The sequence below is a fragment of the Myotis brandtii genome, unplaced genomic scaffold, assembly GCF_000412655.1.
Source record: "Myotis brandtii unplaced genomic scaffold, ASM41265v1 scaffold535, whole genome shotgun sequence".
Classification (NCBI taxonomy): Eukaryota; Metazoa; Chordata; class Mammalia; order Chiroptera; family Vespertilionidae; genus Myotis; species Myotis brandtii.
Window position 1 is genome coordinate 2,808,966 of NW_005369964.1, and position 15,817 is coordinate 2,824,782.

The following is a 15,817-nucleotide window of genomic DNA, read 5'->3' on the forward strand; positions in this document are numbered from 1 at the left end:
AAGCTTTTTTAAAAAGCCATGTTGAGTATATCAAATAGCAAAGACACCACTGTTTTCAACAGTACTTTTATAACAGACTAGGGACCTAGGGCAAATAGGAAAGCATAAATCCATCGCTTCATCCATCCATCTTTCCAAATACATAAAACCCCACCGAAGGCTGTGAACAAATTATGGGAATAGCAGAGCCAGCCCAAAACACGAGGCAAAACATTTTACTTTTTATTAAAAAATAAAGACCGCAAATTAGAAGCCGTTAGCATGAGATGTGTTAAGAAGGCCTTCTAATCAGGGGTCTATTAGAGCTACTGGTTCAGGTAAGGTGGTTGGTTAAGACTATGGGTTATAAAAACAGAAAACTCCAAAGGTGTCTTAGAGGCCAGGGAGCTAGTGGGCAGCACAGAACACGAAATGCTTTTCTCAGGTCCCTTCTCCTTAGTGATGCCCCGATTGGAGCCCTTCCTGCTAACAGTGCTACACAGGAGCAGCCTGCCTCAGGGCTTGGGGGACTCACCACTTCACGTCGTCATTGTGGCCGGCGTAATGCCTCTGGAGCTGCTCCTCCACGTTGTACAGCACCACCACGGACGCGATGAAGTACACCGTCTCGCCCGTCGGGAGCAGGTACAGGTTGTTCCGACAGTCCCGGCCCCTGTACCCGTAGCTTCGTGTATGTCAAGAGAAAACTTGTTTTCTTCTGAAGAGCTGACAAACATCAGCTTTATCTAACAGGCAAACAATTCTACACGACTATTACCATCAATTACACACAATGTTACCTAGGGGGCCGAATACATCTCACTCCCTAAATAGGAAGGCAATGAAGTTGGAAATGGCCATTGATTTAATGTGAACACTTATTTTTTAACAATATGAAGATTTGGTTTTATTTTAAGAGTGTGTGTGTGTGTGTGTGTATTTTAAATTGATTTCAGAATGGAAGGGAGAGGGAAAGAGAGATAGAAGCATCAGTGATGAGAAAGAATCATTGATCAGCTGCCTCCTGCACGCTGCACACTGGGGATCGAGCCCACAACCCGGACATGTGCCCTGACCAGGAATCAAACCGTGACTTCCTGGTTCATAGGTCAACGCTCAACCACCTGCCACACCGGCTGGGCGAAAGTAAGTATTATATTTTGAAAGCTGAATTGTTTAAGCTTGATCAAAAGTGGTAACTTATTACTTTATTTACGAAAGGTAACTAGATCAGACATTCGTGACGTCACCGGCAGACGAACTCTTTCTGACTCAGCCTATTAATCCTGGTTCTGGGGAGCGACAGCCGGGGCACATTTTTATGTTGAGCTGTTGGATTTTACGTGGATGCCTGTCTTCTTTGCACCTCGTCTCCCTTTAAATTTGGCCAAGCTGGTGTTCTGAAAGGCTGACAACTGTGACATCCTGCCTCCAGAATTAAAGTCACCTGAAGCTGTAGACACTCATTTCACAAGAATGCTAGAATACTTGGCACCACATTTTGCCCCTCGTTCCCTCCTGCTGCCTTGCTTGTGTAGCGTTTATCTCCAATTATCACACTTGCTCAGATCTGCTGAACCGTCACCGGGGCCCACGGGGTGTTCACTTTCCCTCTGCTCTTTAGAGGCGAGGGCCTGACTCTGAAAACCAGAACCAGAAGGAGCCACAGGCCCAGCAGAGCCTGCACTCATCCACGTCTCCATGTCACTGTCGTCTTGGGACACAAACCTTCAATGGGGACCTAAAATGGCCTTATTCTGTGGGTTGAGAGAGCAGGCCTGGTTCTAGAGTCATGGTTGGGAAATTAATCGAATCCTATTATAGTTCGCGTCTTTGGTAGCTTGTATGGAAAACAAAATACATCTGAAAATGTTAAGTGAGGCTATCAATCCCACTCCAAGAAAAAACCTGGATCTTTGATAATTCCTATGTTTTATTTTAAAAAAAGTTAAGATGCTGATAATGGACTTTAACATACTACGGTTATTAAGTCAATTATGGGTTTGTTTCTTATTGTAATCTTGGAGCTCAATCTTTATAAAAGTACTTGTAAAAGGTGCAAACCACACTCTCTCTCACACACACACACAAATAAAAAGTAAAATATTTAGGTCCTTCCTCCAACCACTCCCTGCTGCTTAGGCTAATTACCACTGAGATTTTGGCATGAATACTTCCAAACCTTGAAAACTATTTTGCGAGCAAAACATGTGAATTTGGATGTAAAAAAGTAACCTGGCAAAAAAACCCACCACTTATTGGGAGCAAATTCCACTGTTTTGTATTTTCTACAATATAGACAGGGAGTAGGCTGAGCAAATGCGTTTTTTCCAATAATGCTTTCCAGATCTGACTTAGCCAATTTAACAATGACTGACTTAAAGAACTCCAACTCCATGCACCAAAATAGATTGAAAAATAGGGGCAGGGAAATGCTTATGACATCTGAATTTGAAAAATAAAAAATATATTTTGGAGGGAGAAATTTAGGTACAGATGCTAATTCTAAAAACATTCCAAAGATCCTGATTCCATAACTTCAAATACAGTAGCAATTCTCGTAAGTCAAACTGCAACAGCTTCCGTTTAAACCTACTTCGTATAACCCGTGTTTAGGGCTTTGCATTAAACTGGAAATCAATCCATATCTGTTTGAGGGGGAGGAAGGGTTTTTGCTTTGTCTTAAAATCTGCGTGGATTGGAAGGTGGCCTCTGCAGGCTTCCTCTAAAGCACAATAAAGTAAAATAATATAAAATAAAAAATAAAATAAAGTAAAATAAAATGTCAACATTTAATTCAGCCCTTCCCCAGGCTCTCAGCGTCTCCCCTGGGAAGCTCCTTCACTTTCCAAATCTCACCCCACGAAGGCTGGACAGCAGCTTAATGCCAAGGACGGTAGTCATATGGCCGACTGGCATTTCCGTGGCCTAGACTTGGGGTTGGGGGAGAGGTTTTTTATGGTTTTTAGGGGGTATCATAGCTATGCCACGTGGGGGTTCCGTGCAGGATGTGGGTTCTCGCTGACAGAGCCCCTCAGCGAGGCCGTGTTAACCTGCAGTCCGGCTCTGCGGCGGCCGAGTCCCTGCTGGGCTGGAGGGGGTATGCGTCCTTCCTTCCGCGCTCCCATGTTCATTAGAACCCTAACCTTTACCCACTGAAATGATTTCTGCTAAATTTGCTTTTCTAGGAGTTTTTAACTAACTTTATTCTGTCAGAAAAATTAAAATACAGGCCAGAAACTAGTGATGCATTTTCCCACAACTGTCCAAAAGAATCGTTCAGCCATAGAACATTTTAATATTCTCTCTTCAGGAAGACGATGTATATGTATTTGAGTGAGGACCACAAATATTGACCTCAGGAATGACAAGTTGGTGCCCTTCATCATCGCTAGCTCTGATGGAACGACTTTTCTAGTCTACGGGGTGCTGACTTATGGCCGATCCTGTTAAATTATTTTTAAATAAGAAAATGTTTTTGATGTTTTTTAAAGAAGCTTAAGAGAAATTAAGTTTTAAGAGTTTCTACAGTTGAGCATCAAGCCCAAAGCATGATCAGCGATGGCTCATGCGAGCCCCGCGCGAGGGACGAGGATACACCCACTCCAGCTTGAGCCTCTTGGTTGGAAGGTCCACTTTGGCTTCCAAGTTGTAGGACTCCACCTGGTCCCTGGGCATGTACATGGTGACCGGGCGGCCGCGGAGGAACATCTTCACGTAGCCCTCTTCTGCAAGGAGAACAGACGCGGTGAGATAGCTCAGCGCCAGGGCACCTGCGAGCCACGTCCCTTCCTAGCCTCTCAGTGCAAAGGGAAATCGCTGCCCTTTCCTGTCGCTTCTAACGAATGTCTAATGTCACCTTGTCCTCTTTGACCTTCTGCTCACTAAGTACATGAAGTATATAAGAAGCTGTAAAAAGCAGGCAAGAACTGGATTCCATTATTTTTTCATGAGAGATTTTATCATCAGGAAGGAAGAAAATGGTACTCCTCCCATATTATAACTAACACGAGAAGTCCACTGAAACTTTCTGAGCTCCGTGTATATATAATTTCCACATCGAAAGTCATAAGATATCCTCCAATGTTTAAACTGGTTGGTTACATGGCGATGTAAAAATGTGTCTCTGTGTCTTTTATGTGGGACAATGCTGTCCCGTGTAAAGAACCTCAAAGCAGAAGTACATGCTAGGATGCATGCAAAATGGGAAATGTTCAACGAAAAGCTAGAAATGGAAAACAAACGAGCAAAAGGCCCATCAGAGAGGGAAACTGGGAAATAAAACTTTCTGGCGCAAACACTTTCATAATAAAATAACTTCTGATGTTTTCATAAATTGTGGGGACAAAAGTAAAACCCAGGGACATATCGACATGGCATCGCCTGGACTTTGGGAAGGAAATAACTTGGGGTTTTCCGGTAGCGGTTTCTGGTCATGATAAGACCAAAGGAGGTTCCGGTGGGTGCTCCTGAAGAATGCGGTTCCCCGTCAGCGCTCGCTGCGCTCGGATGCGTCACTGCGGATCAAAGGACCAGCCGAGAGGCACTTAAATCAGGCAGCTGGGACCAGGGAGATCTGTGGTAACCCACAGAAACCATCCTCAGGAGGAGGTGGAGAGCAAACAGGAAATCATTCCAGTACCGCCAGGTGCCACCGTCACATGTTAGTTTTGTCAGTCTTAGCCCCAAGGGTGTCAAACCACGCCGCATGCAATGCTGCCCAGCAGCCCGAGGCCAGCTCTGCTGTTGCCGTGTGCGTGCCCCAGGCCTGATGCATGCACGTGACACACTCTTCACTCCACACGGGCAGGGGGCTCTGAGGTCAGAGCAGCACGCGTTCATCCCGCACAGGGAGCCGCCGCCGGGCTGTGGATCCCGCTGGAATGCTTCACTGGGTTCTGTCCTCCCAATGCACTGAGACCAGCCCACCTGAGACCCGGCACTGCAGGCTCTTCTATCAGTCCCCTAGGCCAGTGGTCGGCAAACCGCGGCTCGCGAGCCACATGCGGCTCTTTGGCCCCTTGAGTGTGGCTCTTCCACAAAATACCGGCTCTTCCACAAAATACCGACTTTTGCGCATGGGCCACGAAGTTTCAATCGCACTGTATGTGCGCACCCGCACGTGGTATTTTGTGGAAGGGCCACACTCAAGGGGCCAAAGAGCCGCATGTGGCTTGCGAGCCACCGTTTGCCGACCACGGCCCTAGGCCATCTCACATTCTGCGGCTGAACCCATGAAGGCCCAACCTGGGCTTCACTGAGTCTCTACCCCAAATCCTCCACTTGTCTCTGATGTGCTGGATGCAAAGGTCTAACTGCTCAGCCACAACCACCCACGTGGGTTCTCCTCTCTGGCCAGCTGCGTTTCCGGGCCACCCCACACATCTGTCCTGCTCTGGACCCCTAACAGGCTCTTCTCCTGGCCTCAAAACTCTTCCCTTCCTTACTCCCTCGCCAACATCTGAGCTCATCAGACTGCAGGGCTCCCTAAAGAGCCTAAAGCATCCAGCAGACTGACAGCTGTGAAGAGAGGGGCCGGCATGACAGAGCTTCACGTTAACTCGGAATGAGTCCACCCACTCTCCTTGTGAGAGAGGAATTGGACTGCAGGTCAGGGGTCGAGAGAACACAGCGCCACTTCTGCAGCACACGCAGAGCCCCGTGGCTGTGTTTAATCAGTGTCTGGATGTGATCAAGTATATCTACTTGCGTAGACTGTAGTAGGTGCTGCTGACGAAGGCCTTACGACGGAGGTTCACTTCCTGCACAAATCTCAACTGTTGTCTATGTCCTATGAAAACACTGGCCTTGGCCTGGTTTTGTCCTGGGAACGCAGATGGCCTACATCTAAAGCCCCGATGCGGCAAGGGGAAGCAACGTTTCTCAGGCGTGTTAGGGTGACAGCACACAGCCAGCACACCGGAGGCGCGGGGCAGGCCAGCAGGGGTGCAGGGCCATCACACGCACACAGTGGGCACCGGGCCTTGTCCTATAGCTCTCTTAAGGCTTATACAGATTTTTGGGGAAAGTTCCTGTAATCAGCCCATAATCAACCAAGACCCGAATGACAGCTACTTAGTAAAATGCTCAGGGGCTCAACTTCCAGCCAAGTGTGTGCGTCGCAGAAACGCTCTCACACGGGGAGAGGTCTGGCTGACGTATGAACAGCGTTTCTGGAGCCTGGGCCACAGCTTCGCTCAGAGAGCTATGAGGGTGCAGACAGGCGGCCTACCTTGGCAGTGCGTCACCCGGCGCTTCCCTTGCGATTTCGGAGACAGAGACAGAAGGGCTAGATAAAGAGACGCGGAGAACTGCAGGGCCCTGCCTGCCTGGGCGAGCGCTCGCTGGCTCTCGGTGGGAGAGGCTACCCTCCCCCGCCCCCGGCAGAAAATCCCGGACACATTTCAGGGATTCCGACAGGGAAGCCTAGCTCTGCAGGCCTGCGGTCATGGCACCGTCAGTGAGCGATCTCACGCTCCCTGAAAACGAAATGAATACGACAGCACTTGCTGACACACCGGAACTCTGACTTCTATGCTTCAATTCCAAATTGGAAAACACTGGGAAGACGAAAATTAAAGGAGTGGATTTACCCAGTTACTCACGTATCTATTTCTCTGCATTTTAAATGCATGTTTAAATAAGGTTAATACCCTATAGATAGCGTGTACCTTATTATGAAATGTGTTTTAAAAAGCTCTACGGAAAGGTCCAAACGAACTATTCGTTTGCAGGTTAGGAAACCACGGGCAGGACAGGAAGAAAAGCTCCTGCAGAGAAGTTACAACTCGGTGCGTGGGAGACGCTCCTTGTCAGGGAAAGGCAAACGCTGATGCCGGGAACCCCCTGAGCGGGAAGAGAGGCGGCAGGTCTGAGGACCCGAGTGCCCTGTGCTGCCCGCTGGCATCTTCCTCCTCCTGGTGGACGTATCGGAAACCAGCTCTTAAAGGGGCCAGTAAAGGTTCGGTCTGTATGATCTGAGCGGTGGGCCCCCGGGACCGGCCAATGTCAGCCTCGCCACGCAGACACCCAAGTTCTGGTGTCGACAGCAGCCCAGGCCCAGCTGCTTCTGAGCTGTGCCCGGCCTCTGAGGGAGTGAGGGCACCAGCACAGGTGCAGACTTACCCGCGCTGAAGACGGGCTCCTTGGGTTTGCTGCGGAGAAAAGAAAACCAGATTTTAGAGAGAGGCTGACCCCATGCATGCGAGACCCCACAGTGGTCAGCTGGCTTGTCACATGCATGCTGCGTGAGGGGCACGTGTTAACGAGGAAAACAGAACCACGTAACTAAAAAGGAGCAAGCGTGAGCAAAAACTTCCAAAACCGAGGCAGGAGGCTGCGATCCCGCCTCCTCCCGAAGCTGTGCTCCTCGCGAGCGGGTGAGGTTGGAGAGGAAACCTCTGGCCCTGCCCGAGGGTGTAGAAGGTGTGTTTTCCTCCCCGTGCCCTTCGGAATGGTCACTTAAAGAACTTATTTAAAACGAGCGGGTTCCTGGGAGAGGGGCTTGGTGAGGAGTTTCAGAGCCCGACTCCGCAGGGAGGCCATGGGGAGGGAGACAAGAGGGAAGAATAGTGAGGCCTGGGGGGCATGTCATCGGAGATGTGGGGACCCCACTGTGGACTTGGCCAGGCTGAGGCCGCCCCATGACTGCACCTGGGAAAGCAATCCCCCGAAGTCTTCAAGGTCGGGCCACAGAGGGACGGAGGTCACCCCTGGGCAAGCTCCCAACAGGACGAGCCCCCACGAGGAGTCCGGGTGCCGGGGAGACAGCCCCCTGTGGGGCAGCCCCACCAGTGCGGAAAGGGAGCTCAGGCGGGGCAAGAAGTGCACCGTTCAGACCAGAGCCCGTACGTGACCCAGGTCAGCAAGGCTCCGACATCCAAGCAGCTTCCCCGGCCAGCAGCCTCCTGATCGCCTCCCACTCTGGGGTACAGAACGAGACACCGTAAAGGAAACGCCGCCTAAGGGAGCCTGGAGGGGTGTGAGCCTGCGGAGGAATATGAACTCACTGATTTCGTGTGTGTGCCTATTTAAGAAAATGTCCCTGAGCAGATATCACCCTAATATGAATTTTCTCCTTAATTTTAAACTTGAAACACCAGCCGCAGAATTGCCCTCGCCCCGCGAAGTGATACATAATGTCCTGGATTTCCAGGGCGCTGCAAGCCGTCGCGGGGGCCTGCGGATGGTGCAGACTCTGCACTCTGCTCATGTGCTTTCAGGGCCTGTTACAGGGTCAGCTTCCTGACCTCTGACCTCTGGTCACTGAAACTCCTCACTGCACCGCACACCCATGAGGAAAAGCCTGGCCTGACGTTGGCCTAAAGGCCCAAGGGGCGGGGAGACACTGCTGCCTGGTACCTGGTACCTGGTACCTGGGGTGAGGCCCTCTGTGGGCCTGACTCCACTCTGCCCGCACCCCAGGGGCCCTCTCTGGGTCTCCCATCCCTCCCCCGGGGATGGCCTGGCACCTGTGCCAGCCACAGTGTGGACTTCTCCGGGCTCTCCGCTCTGCCCTCGGACAGCAGGCCTGCGTGCTGGGCTCAGCACCTCCCGACCTGCCCGCAGTCTTCCCCAGCCCCCCGAGGTCTGTGGAGGGGGTGTGGTGGGAGGGGCCCCTGTGCTCAGGGCTCCAGGAGTCTAATCGCCCTGCAGACCAGGTCCTCCAGGCCGCACTCAGCTTTCCAGACTCCGAGCCTCCAGCCGCCCTCCTAACTCCCAGCACCAAGGCTCCCTCTGCCTGCAGCTCCGCCGGACACAGGCGGCCTTACTGTGTGATCCTGGTCGGGTTAAAATAACTCCATTTCATAGGCTACCCGGCCTGTCCCCTTGTTGCGGGGAAGCGACACTTGTGATTTCTAAGCGGAAGCACCAGCCCCCACTCCACACTATCTATGTTATTAGATTCGCAGGGTAAGGACACAGGCGGAGGGGACGACAGATCACAGGCACCCCCCACAGAGGCATGAGGGCAGGGGTGCAGGCAGGGAACGAAGACGAAGTTGTTCTGTCCAGCACAACTTTGGCCACAGAAATAGAAAGATTCGAGAGCCACGAACACAGAAATAAGCTGCCCAGCGCCTTTCCTGGGGAACGCGACAGCAACCATGGCCTGCGTTCCTCTTAGAAAGGAAATCGCAGGGGACCTGAGCGCGGCTCAGGGTGGCCATGGGCTTCCGATGTTGAGGCAGCGCAGGAGGAAGATGAGTCTCTGCAAAGGGTTAGAAAGGGCAGCCTGCGTGTGACACCTGGCCGTCACCAGGAGAGGCACCAGGCAGCGCTGAGGTGTTCACGTTCCTTTACATCTTGCCCTAAACCAGGGGTGGGCAAACTTTTTGACTCGAGGGCCACAATGGGATCTTAAACTTGACCGGAGGGAGGGAACAAAAGCATGGATGGAGTGTTTGTGTGAACTAATATAAATTCAAAGTAAACATCATTACATAAAAGGGTACGGTCTTTTTTTTTTTAGTTTTATTCATTTCAAACGGGCCGGATACAGCCCACGGGCCGTAGTTTGCCCACGGCTGCCCTAAACTCTGCATCACTTTTTGGCCTATTGTATTTAGAAAGCAGACTGTCGCTATGTTGCATTATTTTAGAAAGTTACATTTTTATAGAAAAAAAATACTACGCTGACTTTAGAATCCATTATCCCTGCCAACGCACCAACTGTCCTGAGAGGCGAGAAGGGCGCCTGGGAAGGTAATTCCATGCGTGTGTGCAGGTCTCGTTAACACAGACCTAGAACACGGCCATGCACAGAAGGGCAGGCCCACGGAAGGGGCGAGGATGCCAATGACCCAACATGAAGGACACTGTGGCCTCTCGTCAAAATGCGTGGACACGAGTCCTTCCAGAGCTCATGGGCAGCGGGGTTGGGAGTGGACGTCAAGCCAGCACCACGTGAGACCTGCTGGCTGTGAGTTCACTGGCGATCGCCTTGCAGGTGTCATGCAATGTCCCTGATTACCATTCCTTAGTGGGGGCTCACTGGGAAGATGAAGTGGGTGATGACACTCTCGGGCGGGGGAAGAGGCCCCGGGACCTGATGAGACCTCGTCCATCCCTGTCTGAGCATGGAGTCGCCACAGGTGTCACCACCCTCCCGAGAGGCCCAGGAGAGAGCTAAGCCCAGAGGGGAGGAGGGATGTGCCCACTGGCAAGCAACCCCTCATCTCTCAGCTACCTCAACACTAGGCTGCGGCCAGTATCTGCAAAATGAACAGTGTTGCAATCCGGGTGGTTTTACTGCCGTGTTCTGTCAGGAAGGAGGAGGCTGGAGGAGCCTGGCTTACACTCCCTCGAGCTGGGGGGTTCAGGAGACTCTCCCAAGGCCTCTTACAAGCAGGACCTTGTAGGAAGCCACCCATTCTCTTCACTATCAGAGAAGTGTAAACAAGGAGCCTGGAATGCTGTTGAACCTTGAGCCTTGGCAAGGGCCAGAGCTATGCACCGATTGTTTAGTCCAGATAACGGGGGCTCAAGCAATTTCCTGACCAAATAGTCTCAGAGTAAATCTTTCTAATATTTGCTGACCTTTAAGATAGTCTGCCTGTTACCACAATTACCTGCCTAAGGGCTAGATGTGTATCCAAAATTGAATAGAAGTTTGGCAAGGCCTGGGCACCGGTGGAAGTCCTTCCCCTGTGTTGGGCTTTCCTCCTGGCCCCCAATATTTCCAAATTATTATTTCTTATCTCGTCTGTCATTTGCGCGTGGCCCTTCTCCAGATCCCGAACCCTGAACCACGCAGGACGTGATTCACACAGGACCTGGGGGCTCACAGCGGGTATGGGGAGCCTGGAGCCTTTACCAGACCCGTGGCTGGGTCTGGAGGCAGGATTTGAAAACCAGGAAGTTGGACCAAGGTTTGCACCCCCACAAAGCAGCTACAACTCAGTCATGTTATTACCAATCCCGGGAAACACTGCATTGCGGCCTTGGGGTGCAGGGGCTCAGTGGGGCTGGCTTTCTTTGCATCTGGTAAAACTCACACTTGCCACCTGCAGCCTGGGTGTTTATGAGGAGACAGACCAGCAGGGACCGTGTCCAGATTCGATCCACCGAGCGTTCACTGCCTCCTCCTCCGAGTTGGGTTGCACAGCACTTTCGTACCTGCTCCCTAATTTACCCCAAGTTCCTGAAAGGGGCTCAGGCTGCGCTGCAGGTCAATACACAGGTGACTTGTGCAGCAGGGAGCCCTGGTCGGCCAGGGCTAAGCAGCACTGACAGGGCCAAATGCTGTTTGAGCAGAGATACTGGCTTTTGAAAATGACTGGTAAGGCTGGACCAAGGAGGAGACCTCTGCAGAGTCTAACATCTTATTTCCCTGTGACTTATCGCCTGTAAAAACTTCCTCATCGCGCATTCCATGACTCCTTCTCCAAAGAGTTAACTCAATGAAATAAAATTCCTGCTGGAAGTCAAAATACTATCCTATGCAAGCGAAGATTCTTTATAGAAACAGCCCCAAGAGGCTAGAAATAGGATCATTTAGGAACCCATCTATTAAAAAGGTTTAGAAGTCACTGAAGACCTTACTGGGGACAAAAACTGCTGCTTCGTAGACATTTCCCACCATGACTCCCAGCGCGCCATGTGGGTGGAGCACGGATGGTGAGGTCAGCTGACCTGTGCTCCAGTCGGGCAAGTCGCTTCCCTCCACAGGCCAGGCCTTCGTTTCCTTCGTCTACAAAACGGATGAGACCACCGAGGGGCTTTGTCAGAATCAACTAAGTCGCGTGACAAAGTGCCCGGTGCATGGTGACCAGTTACTATCACTTCCCTCTGCCTCCTGACTTCACTGACACGAGTATATGTATTTCTAGGCTCTTCACCTAACAGCCTCAAAACTAAAACAATGTAAGAATATTAGCATTTATTACTTTAACATTTATTAAAGGATAAATGACCCCGAGGGCCCAAAGAATGAAACAATCTCTTCAATAATAAAAAAAAAAAAGCCAAACTTTAATCACCTAATTTCTAGTGCAAAATGTTTCAGAATCTAAAATGTTGTGTTAAAAGCATCTGCCCATAGGTGGCGCTGTTTACACACTTCTTAAATAGTTTTAAATTAAACAGATACGTAATATCCTTTCATTCATTCAACGGATATTTATTGAGCAGCTACTGTGAGCCAGGCATTGTGCAAAGTGGTAGAGATGCAAGAATAGTAAGTGATGCAGCTTCTGCCTCCCAGAGCCCCGGAGGGCGAGGGTGTGGGTGTGGGGAGTGGGGAAGGAGTTCCAGTTCCGGACAGAGTGAATGGGCTGCTCCAAAGCCACCTGACGGGCACCTGACTCGGCCCCGAGGGCCAGGGCAGCTTCCCAGCGAAAGGGGCACCCTGCCAGGACTGGAAGGACAAGCCAGAGCTCCTCCACACATACCCAACACCCTCTCCCGGCGAATTCCCAGACACATATGCAGGGTGTCCCCCAAAATGCATGCACACACTTTAACAGCTGGTCTGTTAAAAGAAGATAAAATGTATTTTAATAAACACTGCCTTATAATTACTCAAAGTGTGTGTATACATATTTGGGGGGGCACCCTGTACATATATGTCACTCAGGAGAAAGTGCTAGAAAGTTTAATTCATTAAGCTATGCATTTGTGTGTGTTTTTGGTATCTGTTTTATAATAAAGATTTTTCTAAATACGCTATCTTCTTACTTAGGTTTGCATTTCTTTAATTAAGACTTGAGTTTGACCATCTTTTCATTAGTTGGTATTTGTATGTCTCAGAGAGAACCTGTCCAAACCCTTCACCCATTTTTCTACTGAGTTGTTGTCCTTTTTCTCACTGTTTTTTTGGTGTTGAGTCCTTTGGAAATGAGGGAAACTAGCCCTTTTCACTTGCACGTGGCACTAATGTCTGTTGAGAGAATGAATCTTTGTGTGCAAATCCTTTCATTTACCACCAAGCCTTGCACTGTGTTCTGCGCATAGTAGGTGCTCAGTAAGTTAGGCAGTGCTGTGGAACTGAATGAGTAAGGTGACAGAAATGTCCAGAACTTCTGATTCCTCCCTTTCCCAGTGCGGGTGGAGGGGTGAGGGTCGAAACAGGAGTTGGAAGATTCCAAAATGTCCCAATGAGGAGAGGGGCCTCAAGACTGGGAGGTGGAGCTAGCAAAGGTGTGCACACAGCAGCACCCACACTTTGGGAGAGAAAAGGAGTAACTGCAGCTACCATTTACCGAGGACCAACGGTAGCAAGCTCCACGCTAAGGATTCCACATACAGGACTTATTTAATCCTCACGACAGGCCTGGAAGGTAAGTGCTGATTTTACTGGCTCTGAGGAAAAAAGCCCAGAGACATTGAGTATTCTGTCCACAGTCACACAGAAAGTGGCAGGGCTGGGAGTAACACTGGCTTACGGCTGTATCGCCTGTCAGTTTAACCTGTTTTGTTATATTGATTGGGGTGAAAAGATACACTCAACAAATGTTTATTGAGTCCTTACTATGTGCCAGGCAGTGTTCTAGAGGGTGGGGCTGGTCAAACTGGATTAGAAAAACCTTGCTGGTAACTGAGCGTGAAACTAAAGTGCATTTGCCTAGAACAATGATGATCCGCATCTAAAATAAAGTTGGAAGAGTATATTTACTGACACAAAGACCTGGTCATAGAGCAAATGAAAAAGAGGGCTACCAAACATATGCTGAAGAGTATAATTTTTGTCAAAATTATACGCTACACCCCAGAAACAAAACCAGATGGCAATGTAATAAAATGTTAAGCTATGAGTTCCCTGAGTGGGTGAGATTATAGGTAATTTCCATTTCCTCTTTTTTTTTTAAACATCTGGGTTTCCTAAAACACATGTTACTTATGAAATAAATAGGTTTCCTCAAAAACAAACAAACAAACACACACACACACACACACGAAAACCACACACCAAAAAACAAAATAACCGAAAACAAACAAAAACCTTGCTGGGGAAAAGTGAGAGCTGGTGTTGAGAGGCGTGGATCTCAGGGCACAGGGAGGACGAGGAGTCAGGAGGTGGCTGGAGGCCCTGGGGGAGGATTAGGAGCGAGGCTGCACCATCAGCGATGCTAAGACACAAATCTCAGGGCCTCCATGTGTCACTCAGGATGGAGCTCAGAGTGTCCAGCCTAGTGGTCTGGACCTAACAGTCTGGATAACACGGCCGGTACAGGTGCACAGGTTGTGCAAGGCAAAAGGGCATAAGGGGACCACTTCCACACATAGATATCTTTATTATTATTTAAATATTTTAATTGATTTTTAGAGAGAGAGGAAGGGAAAGAGAGAAACATCTATGTGAGAGCAAAACATCGATCAGCTGCCTCCTACACGCCTCCTCCTGGAGATCGAGTCTGAAGCCCCGGGCATGTGCCCTGACCAGGAATTGAACGGGCAGCCTTTCTGTGCAAGGACAACACCCGACCAACTGAGCCACACCAGCCAGGGCAACATCATCGTTATTTTAAAGTTTTTTTTCATATATGTTGACTCCGAAGAAGGACAGCTTATATGTTTGTTACAATAAGGTTTCTAGCAGATGGTTGAAACATTTCTTAAAATCAAACCATTAGAACAGCATTTTGATGGAAACAAAGTATTTTTTTAAGTTGCTATGTCTCGTTCCCAGCAGAATTACAAAGGGGGGACCAGTTTTATAATTGAAACAATTTATCAGTCTAACATCTAACATAAATTATGCATTCTAAATAGTAACTTTTTCTGTCTGAAATAAAACACTTTTTAAAATTAAAAAAAAATCCTATTGGATTGGTATACTGGCTACATTAGATAGTACAGGTCCTTCACCAGGATGTTATTGTCGATTCCCTATTTAAATTTAATAAGCACTTCCCTGTGACATGAATCACTATATAATTGTTAGCATTTATTGCCATCAATAATATATAAAGAAAATATTACATTGCCATATATTGCTATTGTTTTTCTGGAAGTTTTGTCAGTGAAAAGATTAAGTGCTATTAAACTTTTGTGACTTGTTACTACCAAGTATTATAAAAACGTTAAGCATTCTAAGATAAAAGTCTACAATGTCACATGGAAGACTGTCAAATCCAGTGACCATTTCCAAAGAAAATGAGAAACAGAAGCAAGAAGACTGACACTATCATAAATCATAGAGTGTCTATGAAAGCAAGATGGAACGATTTTAAAATGAATCACATCTTAGAAAATGTGAATGGTGAGATCTCAAGAACACTATTATTTTAGGTTCAACAGTAAGATTTGCACAATTTATATCGACCGGCTTTTCACTTGCTGTAATCATTGTTATTGAGAACTATATGTGCTTGATGTGCAAAAAAGCCTCCTTTTTCTCCAGTAAGAGAAGACTTTTTCTAATTTTCGCAGAAGAGTCACACGTGCTAACGACAGCTTGCCTATGGCGTGTGGTGACTGTGAGCTTTACAGCAACTAACTGGTGACTGACACCAGTTAAAGCAGCGCTGGTGAATGACTTGTTTGTCCTACAGATCAGGGCAGATCCAGATTCTCCTTCTGAGAGCATCACCTCACCCACCTGCATTCTGATGAGTGGTTCTGAATCACCAGACCTGCAGACCAGCTCATCCCAACGCCCCCCCTTTTTTTAAAGATATACAGTCTTCCAGCTGCCCCAGTGCTGAGGACCAGGCTAAAGCCAGTCTGAGTGTTGAGCCTTTAGTATATGTGACCTATTTTCTTTTGCTTCATTTTCTGTTGTCAAAGCCTGCCTTAAAGAACTGGCACCCTCAGCCCAATGTCAAGGTATCTTGGTTTCTTTTTAAAAAAAATTTCACCCATGTCTCCCCCCCCCCCCCCCCCCCCCCCCCCCCCC

The 15,817-nt window shown here is 48.9% G+C and overlaps 1 protein-coding gene across 1 annotated transcript in view; it reads right to left on the minus strand.

Moving 5' to 3' along the window:
- EML1 (echinoderm microtubule associated protein like 1) overlaps nt 1–15,817 on the minus strand; it is a 153,560-nt gene that overhangs the window by 23,289 nt on the left and 114,454 nt on the right. The window contains exons 6-8 of the mRNA XM_005877879.2: nt 7,105–7,133; nt 3,578–3,707; nt 515–664 (exon numbers count right to left, since the gene is read on the minus strand). Of these exons, the coding sequence (XP_005877941.1) occupies nt 515–664; nt 3,578–3,707; nt 7,105–7,133 (309 nt within the window). The remainder of the gene's footprint in view (nt 1–514; nt 665–3,577; nt 3,708–7,104; nt 7,134–15,817) is intronic.